This window comes from Lissotriton helveticus, chromosome 6 (genome assembly GCF_964261635.1).
Source record: "Lissotriton helveticus chromosome 6, aLisHel1.1, whole genome shotgun sequence".
In the NCBI taxonomy this organism is placed as follows: Eukaryota; Metazoa; Chordata; class Amphibia; order Caudata; family Salamandridae; genus Lissotriton; species Lissotriton helveticus.
This window is the reverse complement of record NC_136067.1, coordinates 1,397,107,764-1,397,127,245: the sequence shown is the minus strand read 5'-3', so window position 1 is coordinate 1,397,127,245 and position 19,482 is coordinate 1,397,107,764. Positions and strand designations below refer to the sequence as shown.

The window sequence follows — 19,482 nt, the reverse complement described above, 5'->3', positions numbered from 1 at the left end:
AATGTTATTCAATGGGAGGAAATTCAGGTTACAGGTAAAGTACGATCGTGTTACTTTTGTAACCCAGCACTAGTCTCCTAGGGCCAGCACTGGGGGTTTAACTCAAAACAGGTAGGTAATTGCGTTTCAGTATTTCGTACGATTTTTAAAGAATATTTGCAGTTTTCAAAAGTAGACAGAAGAAATTTCATAGAAAAGCAGACAATGGGTTCCTATGGAGAAAATACAGGTTACTAGTAAACCCGCTAAGGATTACTTTTGCGGTTCAGTACTGGGCTGAAAGGTGCAGTACTGGCTTCTCTCCTGATCACAGGTGATTATTTCGAATTCGGACTTTGGCTGATTTTTTAGGAATATTTTAAATTTTCAAAACTTCACACTTGGAAAATTTTCAAGTCAAAATGGGTCAATGTTATCCAATGGCAGGTAAGTGAATTACCGGTTTCCAGGTGAGAACTTGGTTGGTGAAGTTAGGGTTCTGGGCATCGATTCAGGGGTCCCCCAGGGTCAGGTGAGTACAGTTAGTTCAGTCCCAGCGGCACAGGGGCGGCCGGGTGCAGAGGTAGGTACGACCAATGTTATCCAATGAGGGGAAAGGGGGCCTTCGGTTGGTGGCTGCTGGCTAGCAGGTCACGCGGCTCTGGGAGCTGGGCTCCTGGTCACTTGCTCAGGGCAAGGGGGGGGAAGTAGGATAGGACAAAGGTCACAGCCAGCGGCAATCAGACGGCTGGGTGCAGGGTGCTTTTGAGCAGTCGGGTGCTCAAGGTTATCCAATGAGGATCTTGAAAAAGGAACAAAGGCTGCAGGCTCGGGGACGGTGACTCTCCAGGGGCGACCAGCACTTCGAGAGGTAAGTTGGGAGGATGGAGCACAGGTAGGTACCCAAAAGGGAGGCACAGGGGGCCGCGGGGCGCCGGGTGCAGGGGTGTCTTTAGAGGTCGGAAAAGCTTACCCTCGGCTGGTCGCGGTTGGGGTGGCCCCTGGTTCTGAGTCTGCAGGCGTCGGCTGGTTCGTCGAGGAGTGTCGTTGGGCACTGGACTTCGGGTCCCAGTCTCCGGGGGGACGTCCTCGTGGTCTTGGTTCGGGTTGGCCCAGCCCGGGCTCCGCCTGGTGCAGAGTGGGCTGGTCCGGAGCTTCCTGGTGAGCAGCAGGTGGGGTTGTTGCAGCAGAGCCTCTGCTGATGGGAGTCCCAATCTTCGAGAGGGTCAAGGCAGGCAGGTCCTCTGGGTGTCCCAATGTTGCTGTCCACGGAGGTAGACGGGATTAGGCAGGAGCAGGTTCCAGGATCAACAGGTCGGTAGGGCTGGGGCCAAGTCAGTTGTTGTTGTCCTGTTGTTAGCAGCTGCGCGGCGGGTCTTCTTCCTCTTGATCTTCTTTCTTCTTTTGATATCGGGATCTGAGGAAGGAAGGTTCAGGGAGACCCTAAATACTAAATTTAGGGGCATTACAGATAGGGCAAGGGCAGGGACCAATGGATCCCTGTCCTGGGGTGAGGACACCCCCTAGCCTGCTCCTCTCCTGTGGGAAGGGGGCAGGAGCCTAGCTGGGATTGGGCAGGGCTCCCCATCTACAAGATGGCCGGAGCCCGGGGTCGTGCTTCACCTCGCCTCCTCCACCTGAGGGGTGGAGTTGGCAAAGGTTGGCACACCCTCCTTCCTGACGTAGTTTTTCCCGCCAGTCTTCCCGCCAGAGTGGGGGTAGAACGGGTGGGGGGCAAATGGGTGCAGCAAATGGTCTGGAGAAGCTCTGAGAGGCGGTATGCCTTTGAAGCTTCCCCCTGTCCATCCTGGGGGAGGAGACATATCACCTCGCCCAGGATGTGCATTGTTGCAGGCCCAGGAGAGCAGGGGCTCTCCACCCAGGGGTCCAGCAACATGTCTGCTGTGTGGCAGCCTCTGCAGTCACTCAGCCCAGACGTGGATTGTAGGTTCGGGTTTTGGAGGGCATCTCTAAGATGCCCTCTCGTGCATTTTACATTAAATCCCACACTGGCATCAGTGCGGGTTTAATGTGCTGAGAAGTTTGGTACCAAACTTGTCAGTCTTCAGTGTAGCCATTATGGAGCTGTGGAGTTCGTAATGACAACCTCCCAGCACCATATACTCTTAAATGGCATCACTGCACTTACAGTGCCCATGAATGGCCCTGGGTACTGTAGGGGCACAGGGCTCATGCACCTGTGCCCTCACCTCTGGCATAGGGCACCCAGCTAGAGGGGTGACTGAATTATGCCAGGGAAGTGAGTTCTGTAGGCATGGCACACAGGGATGTGTGCCATGTTGACTCTTGTTTTAGTTCTGTACTTAGGCACTCGGCCTGCAAAGGCAGTGTGTGGGTGCCAGGGTACAGGACCCCTGAGGGTGGCACAATAAGTGCTGCAGCCCTCAGGGGTCTTCTCTGGTCACCATGCCCTGGGTACCTAGGGTACAATTTACTAGGGGGTGACAGGTGGCCAGAGGTGCCAATTGGGTATTTTGTTTCAGCATAGGTATCCGATTGGCAGGGACCCAGGGCACACTCAGTCAAAGCGCATCAGCAGTTCAGAAAAAAGTGGGGGCATACCAAGACAAGAACGATGGCACTTTCTCACAGTAATGACAAGCTCCCAGCACTATATACTCTTAATGGAAGCACTGCACTTACAATATCTAAGAATGGACTTAAACACTGTAGGGATACAGGGCTCATGCACCTGTACCCTCACCACTGGCATAGGGCGCCAAGCTAGAGGGGTGACTGATCTATGCCAGGGCAGTGGGTTGTAGGCATGGCACACAGGGATGTGTGCCATGTCGCCTCTTTACTTTGTTCTGCACCAAAACGCCCATCCTGCAAAGGCTGTGTGTGTGTGTGTGTAAAGGTACAGGGCCTCTAAGGGTGGCACGATGAGTGCTGCAGCCCTTAGAGGGCTTCCCTTTTCACAGTGCCCTGGGCATCTGTGGTACCATTTACCAGGGGCTGACCTGTGGCCAGAGATGCCAACTGGGTTAGTTTTGGGGAACGAACACAGGCCCTGGGAACCTGATTGGCAGGGACCCAGGGCACACCAAGAAAAAGTGCACCAGTAGTCTTGCAAAAAGTGGGGAGGTTACTGCAACAGAAACCCACTTCCCTACAGAATTTGGCGGTGTTCCTCTCATCCGCCACTGCCTGGGAGATAACGGCCCAGGCATACTCCTGGCACTGAGGCAACACTTGCGCAACAGAGTCCCAGATGGTATGGGAGTTTTCGGCCCAAGAGGCACACAGTATTCACAGACCACAGTGCTAAGTTGGATGAAGAAAACATTTGCTTCCCAAAGTGATCTGGCTTCTTGAATTCCCTATCTTTGGAAGCAGAAGCAAATGCACCCTTGGAGGAAGAGGCTTGGACCACCAAGCTCGCAGGGGAAAGGTGTTGGGTGATGAAAACTGGGTCGCCCAGAGCAGGGCGATGGCGGCGGGTGATCGTCCTTGCCACAGGAGCCCCTGTGCTTGGTATGCCCCCACTTTTTGCTGAATTGCTGATGTACTTTAACTGAGTGTGCCCTGGGCTCCTGCAATCAGGTGCCCAGGACCTGTGATCCTTCCCTAAAGCTGTGTTGAAACCTAAACCCAATTGGCATCTCTGGCCACAAGTCAGTCCCTGGTAAATGGTGCCCTAGGTACCCTGGGCACTGTGACCAGATAAAACCCCCAAGGGCTGCAGCACTTATTGTGCCACCCTTAGGGACCCTGTACCCAGACACACACACACACACACACACACACACACACACAGCCTTTGCAGGCTGAATGTCTTGGTGCAGAACTAAACAAAGAGTCGACATGGCAAACATCCCAGTGTGCCATGCCCACAAACACGCTGCCCTGGCATAAATCAGTCACCCCTCTAGCTTGGTGCACTATGCCAGTGGTGAGGACACGGGTGCATGAGCCATGTGCCCCTACAGTACCCAGGGCCATTCCTGGGCACTGTAAGGGCAGTGATGCCATTAAGAGTATATGGTGCAGGGAGGTTGTCATTACGAACTCCACAGCACCATAATGGCAACACTGAAGTCTGAGAAGTTTGATATCAAACTTCCCAGCACATTAAACCGCACTGATGCCAGTGTGGTTATACGGCTGCAATGCATTGCAGAGAGCAGGATTTAATGCCAAATGCACGACAGAGAGCATCTTAGAGATGCCCCCTGAAACTTAAACTCCCAGTGTCATGACTGCGTGGCTACCAAGGCTGCCACCACCAGACATGTTTCTGGACCCCTGGGTCGTGAGCCTGCTGCTCTCGGGGGCCTGAAACAATGCACACCCTGGGACGAGGCGCCAAGCTTCCTGCCCCAGGATGGGCAGGGGAAGCTTCAAAGGCATGCTGCCTTTATGAGCTTCTCCAGGCCACTTGCTGTACTTAGCAACTGGCCCCCACAGGTTCAAACCCCCACTTTGGCGGGAAGACAGGCGGGAGAGGCGAGGTGAAGCACAACTCAGAGCTAGGCCCCTGCCCCCCTCCCACTCGAGAGTGGCAGGATAGAGGGTGTACTCACCCCAGGACAGGGACCCATTGGTCCCTGCCCTTGCCCTACCTGAAACGACCCTAAATGTAGTATTTAGAGGCACCCTAAACCTTCCTTCCTCAGATCCCGACTTTGAAACAAGACGAAGAACAAGAAGGAAGAAGACCTGTCGTACCAGCTCCTAACAAGAAGACGACACCAACTGACTTGGCCCCAAGCCATATAGGCCTGTCGAACCTTGAACCTGCTCCTGCTAAAACCCCAGCGTCTCCTGCGGACAGCTACCTCGAAAACCCCGGAGGACCTGCCTGCCTTGCTCATCTAAAGACTGGGACTCCCATGAGCAGTGGTTCTGCTCAAGCAGCAACAACCCCTGGTGCCAGCCAGGAACCACGAACCCAGCACACTCGGCACCTGCCGAGCCCGGCCCATGTATGAGTGGACAAAGACCCTGAGGACATCCCCCGGCAATTGTGACCACGAATCCAGTGCCCAAGGACTCTCCTCGACGACCCAGACGCCTGCAGCCTCACAACAAGGGACCCCTCCAACCGCGACCAGCTGAGGATAAGATTTCCCGACCTCCAAAGACACCCCTGCACCCGGCGCCCCACGGCCACCTGTGCCCAACTCCTGGGTGTCTACCTATCCTCCAAGATCCCAACGTACCTCTCGAAGTGGTGGTCGCACCTGAAGAATCTCAGTCCCCGAGCCTGCAGCCTTTGTTCAACTTCCAAGTCTCCCATTGAATAACATTGGGTGCCCGAAGGACCAAAAGCACCCTGCACCCAGCCGCCCGAGTGCCGCTGGAAGTGCAGCAACTACCCTATTCTACTTCCCCACTTGTCCTGTGTAATTGACCAGGAGCTCAGCTCCCACAGTCGTGTGGTCTGCCTGCTAGCAGCCACCAACCGAAGGCCCCCTATCCTCCATAGGATAACATTGAGCCTACTCACGCTGCACCCGCCTGCCCCATATGCCGCTGAGGGTGTAACAACTGTACTTACCTGATCCTGGGAGACCCCCGAGTCTACCCCCAGAACCTTAACTTTGCCAGCCGAGTACTTACCCAAAGACCGATAACTTGATTTCTTACATAGGGTAACATTGGCTGGGTTTCACTCAGAATTTCTTCTGTCGATGTTTCAAACCTACAAATATTCCTTAAAAATCGTCCGAACTTCAAAAACGAATTTACTAACCTGCAATCAGGAGAGATCCCAGTGCTGTATCTTTCGGCCCAACACTGAACCTAAAAAGTAATTATAACCGTGATTTACTGTTAACCCATTTTTTCTCCATAGGAATACATTGCCTGGTTTTTACCAGAAAAACTTCTGTCAACTTTCCAAAGTTGCAAATCTTCCTTAAAAATCGCCTGTATAACAAAAACGTTTTCTTTCAAGTGTTTACAGGAAATGCACCAGGGCGGAATCCAGAATCCAGCCGAGTAAGAAAAACTATTGTAAAGTAATTTATTTGCATTTACTTAAAATCTACCCATTGAGCTCAATGTTATTTTGTGTTTAAACTTGTGTTGCATATTGTAACAACTGTAACTATTGCATTTAAAAGCCAATTGCTATTTGAAAGTATTCAATTGCAACATCTCATTCTGAGAAAGTATTTATGATACCTACTGTTCTAAAATAAAGTATATATTTTTATATACAAAAAACAATTGGCCTAGAGTTCAGTTCTTGAGTGTGTGAGACCATTTGCTGACCGTGTACAACAAATGCTTTACACTGTCCTCTGATACAGCCGTACTACTCGACCAAGTTACCACTTTAGAGAGTAAGGGTATATCTACCTTTAGCCTCTGCCATACCTCTGGGGACTGTGGACTCTGTGCACACTGTACCTTACTTTGATCCAGTATATACAGAGCTACTTTCTTACACCTCCTTGCAGGAAGCCACACAGGTGCTGGCCCAAAAGACTAGCTACAAAGATGAAGCCTTCTGTGTAGTGTAAATGGGGAACACTTGACAGAGGGCCATTCCCCACTGTTTAGGCAGGTTGGCTGGCACCAGGGAAGGATAGGGTAAACCTGTTAAACCATTTTTTTCAGGGGCATCAAGCCCACTTGGTAGAAACACCTCCGGGTTGGGCTAGAGAGCTCTGGACACAGAGAGAGGGGATTTATCATGTTGGAAGTAGGCAGACTGGTGCATCTTGGGATAGCCTGAACCCACTCTTCCCAGGACTGGTAATCAGGAGGGAGGGTACCTTGTAGCTCATTGGTTACTGTCTACCTTGAGGGCACTTTCTGAACATAAATAGGGCACCCTTGATTCAAATCCCTTCTGGAATGGTAGAAGGATTGAAAAAGAACTGCCCTGCTGTATCTTGGAACCAGCAAAGAGAGGCTGCACTGGCGTAAACTGTACCTGCCCCTGGTGACTAGCAAAGTAGAGGGACTGTGCCTGCTGCGTCCGCAGGGAAGGATTTGGCTGGGACAGGGCGGCTGGTAGCCAGTGGCAACTGGACGTCTACCAGCACCCAGAGGACTTCGAGGGACATCAACTCTGTGACCAGGATCGCATCACCCTGTTTTGTGGACTGAAGAGTAGCCGCCGCAAGACCACAAATCGATTGCATCATGGTGGATCCTTTTCATTGTGGTGTCTAAAAATTCATAAAAGTACCAGTCTATTTTTCAAAATTGGTGTTGGACTTCGCTGGTGTCCTGTCGATTTATTCTTCGATTGTTTTGGTGCTAGTTAAATGCTTTACACTTGCTCCTTTGTATAAGCCTTGCTGCTCTGAGCCAGAGCTACCGGGCGTTGACTTGAAGGTTTGACAAACAAAAGCTACTGGGCCCAAAGGGGTTAATTACATCCATATAATAGTCTATATTTTCTCTTCAGAGTCTTCTAATCAAACCAACTGATGTTGCCTAACGCGTTTGGGACACCACTTCCGGGCTGCACACATTTTAAGAACGCTGAAATGAATCCCTTACATGCCCGCAATAGAGATTTTGGGAAGGAGACAATAGCCAGCACACTCAGTAAGCCTAATGCAACATCTTTCCCGGCACATTTTGTATGGAAATATTTAAATGTGTGATAATATCCTATTTTGATGTTTACAGCAGGACCTAGATGCATTGTCTTAAAACGTGGAGCACCTAAGGAATAAAGGAAAATACCCTATGATTAATTATTCACTGTACATATTGGCAAAGTTCACAGGTAATTCTTTTCTTATATGCGGAGGAGACTCCCTTAATAATAGAAGGTATTTTTGTTTCAATTTAAGGTAACACTCCCCTTATATAGTCCTGAGGAGGCCAGAAATTGGAAAAAGGCCAAAACGCGTTGCTTGTTTGTATACATAATAAGTCCACAAGAGATGAAAAAAGTTTTTCTACATATAACCAATCTAAGTCAAATATTATGTAGACAGTTTGGATACAAGATTGAATGGTGTTTAGATACAAGATTGAATGGTAATTGCCTGCCATCCTGGCATAAAATGTCAGATCCTGCCTTTTACAGGGTGACTGTGAGCCATCAAAGGTTCAGTAAAGAGGCTTGGGGGATGCAGTTGGGAGTATAGAAGGCTAGGAGCTGTCCCGGTTGCCCTCTCCAGTAGGCACCGTGGCCGCGAAAAGGCTGGGGCGATTGCTGTACCGGCTTGGCCTGTTCACAATACTAGAAGCCCCTACTATAGCTACGGAGTGGAAAAAATTGCTCATACGGGTGGCCAGTAGGAGAAGAGAGGTCCAGGAAGTGCACAACCCCAAATACCAGAGGCATACCTCATGGGGATCGTCACAGACATCTGTTTGCAATAGTCTATACAAAGTTTAGAAGCTGTCATTTTAAAAGGGGACACTGGAAACTTTTTTGGAACAATAAAGCTGGTCAACAGTATGAGCTAGCTCTAGATCCGTGTACGTAGGTGCAGGAAGAAAGGAACTCATGTCAGTGTGCTTGGGTGGCGCTTAAATACAGCTCCAGTGAGTAGTCACACGATGCCCCCTATGGGCCCATTGGAGCTGTGCTTTGAAAGATTCTGGACCCAGTACCAGGGTATTTTATAAAGGTGAAGAATCAGCAGTTAGAAGTATCTATCGCAAACATTCCTTTTGGTCAACAGCAGTGCAATTACCTCGTTCTCTCTGAATAGTTACCGCCCAGACAATTGCAAAGCAATCTTACACATAGACACTGGAACAGTACAGGCAGCAGCAGAACACCACAATCACACACACCAAACATGTACACTACGGGCATGAGCAGCCACAGCTTCTAAAAAAGAACAGTTGCAGCACAGCCAAGGTCAGCAACATTTCCCACCATACACCTACACATTAGTACAGAGCAGACAGTAGACCCAACAGAGCAGAAGCAGCAGCAACCCAAATTTTCACAAAGAACCACGCAGGCAGCAGCCCAATTTGCAAATCCAATCCCAGCTCACCTTGCCCATACAAACAGGCACAACCGAATAGATTCTGCACGCCACAAAGTGGGCATTATGCACATTGCTCAGTATAATATGGAAAACCTCTCTCCTGGTACAGCTAGTTTGAGCACTGGCAGGACACAGCAGAAAGCCCAGGCGGTTTTAAGTAAGGAAAGAGTGTGAGGTGGTGTAAAAAGAAGGGTTAAAAAAAAAAGTCAAAATTAGCTCTGAAGCCTAATTAGCAATAGACCAGTCCCACAATTAGGGTGGGAAATGGCATTGGAAGAGGGACGATCATAAAGTGATATGGCACAAAAAACTAGTGTAATAAAAGGTGTACAAGAAAAGCAGTGGGACGGAAGGAAACAAAATAGTTGTGATAAATTACAGAAATGTCCACAAAAATGAATTACATAAATTAGCGAATCACCTTTAAACAGAAGCAAATACTTGTTTCCCCAATTTCAACAATGCAAGAATATACAGGCAAGGTGTTGAAAAAAAAATTCACAGGCAAAGTTATACCTTGCTTAGAGAGACAGTCTGCTCCAAGGGATTAAGTGAGCTTGATGCAGCTGCTGCAGTAAGCTGTGCAGTCAATGCCTGCAACTGGACAACAAGGCCGGCATCCAAAGCTTGAAGCAAAGAGGGCTGTGGTTTCTGCTGCTGAATCTGTAGTGTCTGTACCAATTGTTGAAGCTAGTGGAAAACAGAAATTCTGACAGTTAGCACATAAGATCAATTTTCTTGCTACAAACAGAACCTGAAATCACACCTCTGCTTCTAGCACCAAACAACATGTCATATTACCTGCTGAAAGTTAAACTATTGTCAGAGAATTCAGACGAAAGAATTATGATACTCGGTGCTGTATTATGCACTATGGCAATATTTCTTACTCCTAAATTCCTTTCTTGACAAAGTGGTGAACATGACGAAGTGTGGGAGAGAGATTAAGCCAATGTAATGAGGATCTCAACACAGGTGCAAAGGTCATCGCTTCCGATTCCATGAGCATAAGCTCCATGAAGTACATAGCCAGGTAGTAGACCTCAGCCACCTTTTGCTCATCTTGGTTGGACAGGTTGTCATTGTATGAAATGTATGTTTTAAAAATGTCAAAAGATTCAGTGCACTGAAAATGCAGTGTGTTAAACTCTGGCAAGAAAGAGTGGGCAACAGTTCCGATGTCATTGCCTGTGCCTAGTTTTAAATAGCTCAGTGCTTAAGATAGTAATGGCAAGCTTTAAGGGGCTAAGCTAAACAGAAAGAGTTAATGGTTAGATGTGTCCCTTCTGTCCTGTGGAAGAAACATCACACATTCAACTTGTATTGTTACTTCAAACAAAAAAACACTGGTAAAATATGTATGTTTAAGTGTATATGACACTACCCCTTCACACCAAACACCCAAGCCTTACTTCTGTGCTTTTAAAATCAGAGGTATTTGCAAAGCCTCGCTATACAAATTCACTGTCAGTCATCTTATGCAATCACCAAACTTGTGTTAAACACTGAGCAATAGGTGTGATTCCATCTTGTAGATAAACCTGCAAACCACGCAAAAGCTGGCAAACCGACACTGCATCCTGGTCTACAGGAGACTAAAACAAGCATTGAAAATACAATTGGTCTCGCCCTCGTTAAGGTAAAGCAATTCTGTTTGTAATTAGGTATTTTTTTAGCTTTGCTTTTATTAGTGTTTTTCAAACTTTCATGTACATAACATGCATATGTATGCATGTATGTATTTATATAGATATGGAGATGTATACATATATATATACATATATATATATATATATATATATATATATATATATATATATATATATATATATATATCGAAAAACAAATCCTGACCGCTGATCTCGCAGCGGAACCAAGCAGGTGCGGACCTCTTCCCCCAAAAGAATATCGTTCAGTAACGAGCCATCAACACACAGAGTTGGGTGAGCAGTTGAAAGTTTTTTATTGCAAAATTACAGGACAGCTGTCCTCCATGATGCGTTTCGCTCCGCGAACGGAGCTTGATCACATGACGCGCCTCGGCCAGCTGTGCAATTTTAAAGTGTATTAAAAGCCCAAACAACCAAAGAAAAAAGGCTGAAGGGCAGCAATAGATTGCAAATAAAGTAAAACGACAGGTAATGACACAGAGGTAAAATAAAAGCAAGAAATGCTCAAAAAATACTAACTCGACATAGATATTCAGTGCTCAAACAGCAATCCATCAGTGATAAAAATTATGGCAAGTGCTCCTAAATCACTACTATTATTTACAAACACAGTAATAAATAATCATTACGAGTTGCTGCAATATAGAAGCATGAGCTAAGCCTGAGAATAAAGTGCAAATGCAGAAAATTCAAAGACAAAAGATTGATATGTCTATGTCAGTGCAAATTCGAGACAATAAAGTGCTTTAGATCGTGTCTAAAAACCTCTCCAAAAGGTCAACAGTATATTCAGCAAAGCCAAATTCCATGTTGCCAAATCTTATGGTGTCAACCCATACGAGTCGTAAAGTGCAAAAATCTGATTGAAAAACAAAATAAGAAAAATATATATACACAAACACAAACAGTATAGCAGAAGCTGCATGTCTTAAACCTACAATGCAAATTATAGAATTGTAATGCGAATACAGCAATGTTTGCATTGGTGCCTTGGCAAAAATAATTCAAGAAAAGGACTGTCAAATTTTAAGTAAAGCATAATAGCCATGTCAAAATTCCCAAAGTGGGATGGAACCATAGATTTACAAAAAGTTATGAAGATCTTCAGTCATGTTTAACCCATTTGGCACCCTAGTATCCAATAGCAATATAAAATGTGTTTCCTTCTGCCTGAGAAGCTTTTCATGCCCCCCCGGGATTGGAGACTGAACCCAGAACAGTGAATTCAAAATCTTTGAGTTTATTGCTATGCACAGCTTTGAAATATCCAGCTACTGGATAGTCACTATCCGAGTTGACAATCGCTCGTACGTGCTGCAAAATTCGTTAATTCACTGGAAGTTTAGTACTACCTATGTACTCTAAATTACAAGTGCATTTCAGTTTATAGATGACTAATTCTGAACGACAGGTTAAGTACTCTGGAATGGCTATTTGTTTTTCACTAAAAGCAGTTTGATAGTGAGTGCCATTCTTAGCGAACGTGCAAGCACGACATGAAGTGCACTTGAAAAAACCCGTTTTGGATAACCAGGTAAGTTTGGGTACATTTTCCGGCATGGGCCTATCCAACACGTCCCTCATTGAGGGTGCCCTTCTAAAAGTAATAGCGGGCTGGCATGGTAGGATAGGGCCTAGAATGTTATCTGTGAGAACAATTGGCCATTCGGAATAGATAATACGCCTTATTTGCCTCTCTTGAGAACAAAAGGTGGTAATCAGGCGAATAGGGCCAATTTCATTGGGATCAGTGACTACGGCAGCCTTGGGTTTTAGCAACTCTTCTCTAGATCTAGATTTGGCTTTAGAGAGTGCCTGATTCAACAATTTAGATTTATAGCCCCGTAGGAGAAACCTTTGAAAGGATTCAACAAGGCATTGATTAGAGGTCATTGTGTCACTACAAATGCGTCTAATGCGGATAAATTCTCTGTAAGGGATGCTTTTGATAGCATGGGCAGGGTGGGCGCTCCGGGAGTGAAGAATAGAATTGCCCGCAGTGGACTTTCTATGAAGTTTTGTGTGTAGCTTACACTCCTCAATGTACAGATGTACGTCCGAAAAACTCAGCCGAGTCATTGGTAATCATGGCCGTAAATCTTAGATTACGGTCATTCGTATTGGTAGTACGCACAAAATCGTGAGCTTGTGCTTCTGTCCCCCTCCAGATGATGAAAATATCATCAATATACCGCCAATAGTGAACCAAATAAGGTCCCCACTGGCGATACGTTGTCCCCAGCTCGTGCTCCTCCCACCAGCCAACATGCAAGCATGAATAGCTGGGGGAGAAGCATGAACCCATTGCTACACCACGTTGTTGGTGATAAATGTCATTCTGAAATTGAAAATAGTTGTTATTCAGACAGATGTCAATCATCTGAAGGAGCATGGTGTTATGATCTCTTAGCAAAGCATCACGATTATCAAGAAAATACTTGGTCACCTGTAAACCCTGTCCATGGTGTATACTAGTGTACAATGACTCACTGTCCATTACCACAAAGCAATAGTCAGAACACCAATTCACATGCATAACTTTGAGTAAAAAATCAGTAGTGTCCTTGAGAAAAGATGGCAGTCCAATCATGTGGGGTTGAAGAAAGAAATCAACGTATCTCGACAAGTTCTCATTCATGCTCCCTTGAGCTGAAATAATAGGACGTCCCGGAACCGGAGTAACCTGTTTATGTATCTTCGGGAGAAGATAAAAAACAGGAGTAATAGGATGTGCAACACAGGAATTTCGCCTCATCCTTAGATAGCAAGCCTTTTCTCCGACATTGGTGGATACATTTACGCGTATTATCCTCAGTCTTGCGCATGGCAAATTTAGTTGTCATGAGATAACAAGCAGGGTCTGAAAGTTGTCTTTCCGGCTCCTTCAAGTAGTCAACCTTTGGCCACAAGACAGTATTGCCTCCCTTGTCAGAGTTTTTAACAATAATATTAGGATTGCTCTGCAATTTTTTGATCAAAAGATGGTACTGATCATTATTGTAATCTGCCTGTTTACGTTTTCCCAAGGTGGCTCTATTCAATTCCTTGAGTTCCGTGATGACTGTCACTAAAGACGTCCACCGCATCCTTGGGCATGAGAGGAAGAAATGTCGATTTTATTCGGAATGGGCTAGGAGTGGATTTGTTAACAGTGATAGCCTCGCTGACTGTAGGTGCACCTTGTGAACTGTCTTCATGAGCCAGGTCAAGGAGAGATTGCAGTCCTCCCAGATTCCGGACTTGAAGAGGATTGATGGTGCTATCCAATGCAGTAGTGACAGACTCCTTGGCTTTAGACATAGGGTGTAGTTGAAAGTATTTAATAAGTTTGATCTTACGTATACATTTGAACACATCTATGCGAGCCTGAATGTAAGAAAAGTTATTTTTATGACAGAATGTAAGACCTAAAGAGAGGAGCTGTTCTTCTGCTTTGGAAAGTACGATAGTCAAATTTATCACTGTATTTTCAGTTGTCACAGTTACCTTTTCCAATTCCTTCACTCATTGCTTCGTGATGTACCTTTGTTTGCATTTGCGCCTCCTGGCGCGCAGTTTCCTGTTTGGGCACTGCCTTGTTTTTGTGGAGGATTGCGGGGGCACAGGGAATACCTCCGGTCCTCGCTGACAAAATTCAATTCTTCAACGACGGTGAAATTTATTTGCTCATTTAAGCCGAAGGATGTACTTGGCCTACTGTCGCCTGAATCACTGTTCGAAGTTAAAGATGCCGCATCAGAGTCGGTATTATCCAGAACAGCTGAAGCACTTTTTGTGGTAGCAGGACCCGGTCTCTTTTGTCCTGTAAGGGCTTGGCGTTTAGAATTGTCGTATTTTTTGGCGAAGGTGAAGATGCGACCAGTGGCATAGTCTTTCTGATCCCTGGCAAACTTATAAATTTTGCATTCTTTTATAGAATCTTCATATTTTGCCAGACGTACCTCTATCTCCTTTTTAGTTTTGGTTATGAGGTCCATTTCACATGAAGCGTCCAAAATCCCATTAATACGATCAATTTCCAATAACAGCGCAGCTCTGTCTGATTGAGCATATTTGAGAAGGATGAGTAACATATTCCTCGAGGCCTGGAGATTGTTATCAGCCCATTCCTGCAGCATTTTGGGGTCAGGGTTCTCATAAGTTGGCACAATGAGTACTCGGAGGCCCCTGGGTACACGGTTGGCGTCGCGGTACTTTTCAAGAGACTTCTTTTCCCACCATTTTGACAGTTCATTGCGGAGCAATTTCTCTAATGTTTTGAGTAACACCTTGACATCATTGCTCGCATTCGTCACTCTGTTCACAGGCGGTTCTTCATTGACCGCTGGTAGGTTATCAAACAGAGCCTCCGCCACTGTTTCCCTGCTTCGTAGTGCGTCACTGGAAAGCATGTTGTAAATAGTAATTATACGGCCTCTTAGATTTCACGCCGTTATACTGCTAGATGGCAACTGCTGATATGTGGATTGTGGGGAAATATCCCATAACCCGCAATGGATATCCAAAATAAAAAACAGGTTGTCTGCACGAAGTGCCTTACCGGAATCGGCGCTCGGGCTCACGAAGGTCTGCCGACCCCCGCAGATTCCTCAAACACCACGCCGTCCGACACCTCAAGTGCACCGGCAACCGTTAATCAACTTCCAGCGGGGAGCACAGCAGGGCGCTAAACTCTTCCGGGTTGAAGTGTAGATACGCGTGAGCGTAGTTGGCTGTGCAGACGCTGTGCCTCAAAGAAAGGGAGGGTCCTGCAAAACGGAAACAGCCGAATCCGTTGAAGAATGTCGATAAACAAATCCTGACCGCTGATCTCGCAGCGGAACCAAGCAGGTGCGGACCTCTTCCCCCAAAAGAATATCGTTCAGTAACGAGCCATCAACACACAGAGTTGTGTGAGCAGTTGAAAGTTTTCTATTGCAAAATTACAGGACGGCTGTCCTCCATGACTCGTTTCGCTCCGCGAACGGAGCTTGATCACATGACGTGCCTTGGCAAGCTGTGCAATTTTAAAATGTATTAAAAGCCCAAACAACCAAAGACAAGCATTTACAATGCAACGGTCTCGGCATTGCAAAGTTAGAGCTATTAGCATTGTAAATGAAAGCGAGTTTAAGTTCTTGACATTGTAAATGACAAGGTCTTTTATTTATGTTTTAAAAACAAAAACAAATAAAAGTCATTGTCATTTACAATGCCAATAGCTCAAAGTCACGTATTGTGTATGGCTAACTACAGTAGCCTCCTGACGAGTGCCCTTTCACTTAATTTTTTACAAATGAAAGCACGGGTGGTGTCCGTGCATGGGAGTGGTGGTGTCCGTGTGTGTATGTTGTGGTGGTGTCCGTGTGTGCATGGCAGTGGTGGTGTCCGTGTGTGCATGGCAGTGGTGGTGTCCGTGTGTGCATGGCAGTGGTGGTGTCCGTGTGTGCACGGCAGTGGTGGTGTCCGTGTGTGCACGGCAGTGGTGGTGTCCGTGTGTGCATGGCAGTGGTGGTGTCCGTGTGTGCATGGGAGTGGTGGTGTCCGTGTGTGCATGGGAGTGGTGGTGTCCGTGTGTGCATGGGAGTGGTGCTTAAGTCTGCTGCACGTCTCTCTGTGTTTGTGTCGTTTGTACAGAGTGTGCTGCAGCATGACTGTAGTACCTGCCTGTTTCTGCGCAGCGTGCCACCTGAACACCTCTGTGTTTGTGTTGTGTGTGTGGTGCAGCTGCACCACCCCCTGCGTGGCCCACCCTTCCTCGGGCTGTGATTGGTGCACAGAGCGCACGTTTCCGCTCTGAGAATTGGCTCGCAGCCCTTGTCACTTACTTAAACTCGACCTCGTGTGGGTTAAAAGCAGCAGCGACCAGGCCAAACCCTGGCAGGGCACCGGGGGCGGGGCCAAGCAACTTGCCGGTCATAACTTAGAATTAAGGTCACGTATCACAGCTTCGAGATAACACCCAATGGCACTGTTTAGGACTGCACTCCTGCGAGGTGGTGGTATTATGGTTTCCTGGTATTAGAGAGCTCTTTGGGAAGAGCTGTGTAAATAGAGGTTATTATAAATTCAGATCTAGCACATTTTTTATTTATTTATTCATTCATTCCTAGTGATCATTTGTACTGGCATCTGTGACCAGCATGAGAACCAAGTTCTCCGGTTTCCCCCTTCAAAGTATTACCCCCCCACTGCAGTGCATGAGGGAGGCCTTCCTCTAATACCTGACATGGAAGTGGATTGTTTCCAACTTTCCAACAACTGAGTTTCTGGACTTCAATAGATTGGTGCCAAGTATGGAGTGTTTCTGACCAGAAGCGCAGTTGTCTGTTTTCACTTTTATTTACATTGTTTCTTATGCTTTCTTTAGAAACGCCTGCCTGAGTCGACTAACACATGGAGCGTGTTATCAGCGCCGCGCGCCTCTCTGCAGACTCCCCCTGCATTCCACAGAGGCGCGCGACGCGATCCGGCCTGCCATGCATGCCGTGGAGACAAGACCTGGCCGCGCGCACAACGTTATCCTATGGAAAAACGCTGCGCGCGGTCAGGTCTTGTCTCCCTTCGGCGTCTTAGACTGCTGAGACGCCGACAATAGTTCTCGGCGAGAACGTGCTTTCAGCGCGTTATAGCCGAGCCCTAAAAAAAGGCTGAAGGGCAGCAATGGATTGCAAATAAAGTATAACGACAGGTAATGACACAGAGAGGTTAAAATAAAAGCAAGAAATGCACAAAAAATACTAACTCGACATAGATATTCAGTGCTCAAATGTAAATTTCATAAAGAAAACCGCAATCCATCAGTGATAAGTTTTTTTCAAACTTTCATGTACATAGTATATATACACATATATACACATATATAAATGCATATATACACATATATATACACATATATAAATGCATATATACACATATATATACACATATATAAATGCATATATATATGTGTGTGTGTGTGTGTGTGTGCGCGCGCGCGTAGAGAGGGGTGTAGAGGTAGAGGTAGAGAGTAGTAGAGAGGTAGAGAATAGAGAGTAGAGTGTGTTGTAGAGAGTGTGTTGTAGAGAGTGTGTTGTAGAGAGTGTGTTGTAGAGAGTGTGTTGTAGAGAGTGTGTTGTAGAGAGTGTGTTGTAGAGAGTGTGTTGTAGAGAGTGTGTTGTAGAGAGTGTGTTGTAGAGAGTGTGTTGTAGAGAGTGTGTTGTAGAGAGTGTGTTGTAGAGAGTGTGTTGTAGAGAGTGTGTTGTAGAGAGTGTGTTGTAGAGAGTGTGTTGTAGAGAGTGTGTTGTAGAGAGTGTGTTGTAGAGAGTGTGTTGTAGAGAGTGTGTTGTAGAGAGTGTGTTGTAGAGAGTGTGTTGTAGAGAGTGTGTTGTAGAGAGTGTGTTGTAGAGAGTGTGTTGTAGAGAGTGTGTTGTAGAGAGTGTGTTGTAGAGAGTGTGTTGTAGAGAGTGTGTTGTAGAGAGTGTGTTGTAGAGAGTGTGTTGTAGAGAGTGTGTTGTAGAGAGTGTGTTGTAGAGAGTGTGTTGTAGAGAGTGTGTTGTAGAGAGTGTGTTGTAGAGAGTGTGTTGTAGAGAGTGTGTTGTAGAGAGTGTGTTGTAGAGAGTGTGTTGTAGAGAGTGTGTTGTAGAGAGTGTGTTGTAGAGAGTGTGTTGTAGTAGAGTGTAGTAGAGTGTAGTAGAGTGTAGTAGAGTGTAGTAGAGTGTAGTAGAGTGTAGTAGAGTGTAGTAGAGTGTAGTAGAGTGAGTAGTAGAGTGAGTAGTAGAGTGAGTAGTAGAGTGAGTAGTAGAGTGAGTAGTAGAGTGAGTAGTAGAGAGGGGGTAGTAGAGTGAGTCGTAGAGAGTGAGTCGTAGAGAGTGAGTCGTAGAGAGTGAGTCGTAGAGAGTGAGTCGTAGAGAGTGAGTCGTAGAGAGTGAGTAGTAGAGAGTGAGTAGTAGAGAGCGAGTAGTAGAGAGCGTGTAGTAGAGAGCGTGTAGTAGAGAGCGTGTAGTAGAGAGCGTGTAGTAGAGAGCGTGTAGTAGAGAGCGTGTAGTAGAGAGCGAGTAGCAGAGTGAGTAGCAGAGTGAGTAGCAGAGTGAGTAGCAGAGTGAGTAGCAGAGGGTGTAGTAGAGGGTGTAGTAGAGGGTGTAGTAGAGAGGGTGCAGTAGAGAGTAGTAGAGAATGAGTAGCAGAGTGAGTATTAGAGTGAGTAGTAGAGCGTGAGTAGTAGAGCGTGAGTAGTAGAGAGTAATAGAGAGTGAGTAGTAGTGTAGTAGAGTAGTAAGTGTAGTAGAGTGTGTATTAGTGTGTAGTAGAGAGTGAGAAGTAGAGAGTAGTAGAGTGTGTGGTAGAGAGTAGTAGAGTGTGTAGTAGAGTGTGAAGTAGTGTGTAGTTGAGTGTGTAGTAGACAGTGACTAGTAGAGTACTAGAGGGTAGTAGAGAAGTAGAGAGTGTGTAGTAGATTGTAGTAGTGAGTGTGTAGTAGAGTGTGTAGTGTAGAGTGTGTAGTGTAGAGTGTGTAGTGTAGAGTGTGTAGTGTAGAGTGTGTAGTGTAGAGTGTGTAGTGTAGAGTGTGTAGTGTAGAGTGTGTAGTGTAGAGTGTGTAGTGTAGAGTGTGTAGTGTAGAGTGTGTAGTGTAGAGTGTGTAGTGTAGAGTGTGTAGTAGAGTGTGTAGTAGAGTGTGTAGTAGAGTGTGTAGTAGAGTGTGTAGTAGAGTGTGTAGTAGAGTGTGTAGTAGAGTGTGTAGTAGAGTGTGTAGTAGAGTGTGTAGTAGAGTGTGTAGGAGAGAGTGTGTAGGAGAGAGTGTGTAGTAGAGTGTGTAGTAGAGAGTGTGTAGTAGAGAGTGTAGTAGAGTGTGGTGTAGTAGAGTGTGGTGTAGTAGAGAGTGTGTAGTACAATATCCTTAGCCCCACCTTACCAAATAAGCCAACCATAAC

General features: G+C 46.4%; 1 protein-coding gene across 3 annotated transcripts in view; it reads right to left on the bottom strand.

Annotated features, from left to right (window-relative positions):
- Positions 1-19,482, bottom strand: part of SCAF8 (SR-related CTD associated factor 8) — a 1,826,711-nt gene that overhangs the window by 1,424,550 nt on the left and 382,679 nt on the right. For all 3 annotated transcript variants that reach the window (XR_013596231.1, XR_013596230.1, XM_078649179.1), the window contains exon 8: positions 9,441-9,614. Coding sequence is in view for 1 of the 3 variants with exons in the window: in XM_078649179.1 (XP_078505305.1) it covers positions 9,441-9,614 (174 nt within the window). In the remaining 2 variants the exon portion in view is untranslated. The remainder of the gene's footprint in view (positions 1-9,440; positions 9,615-19,482) is intronic.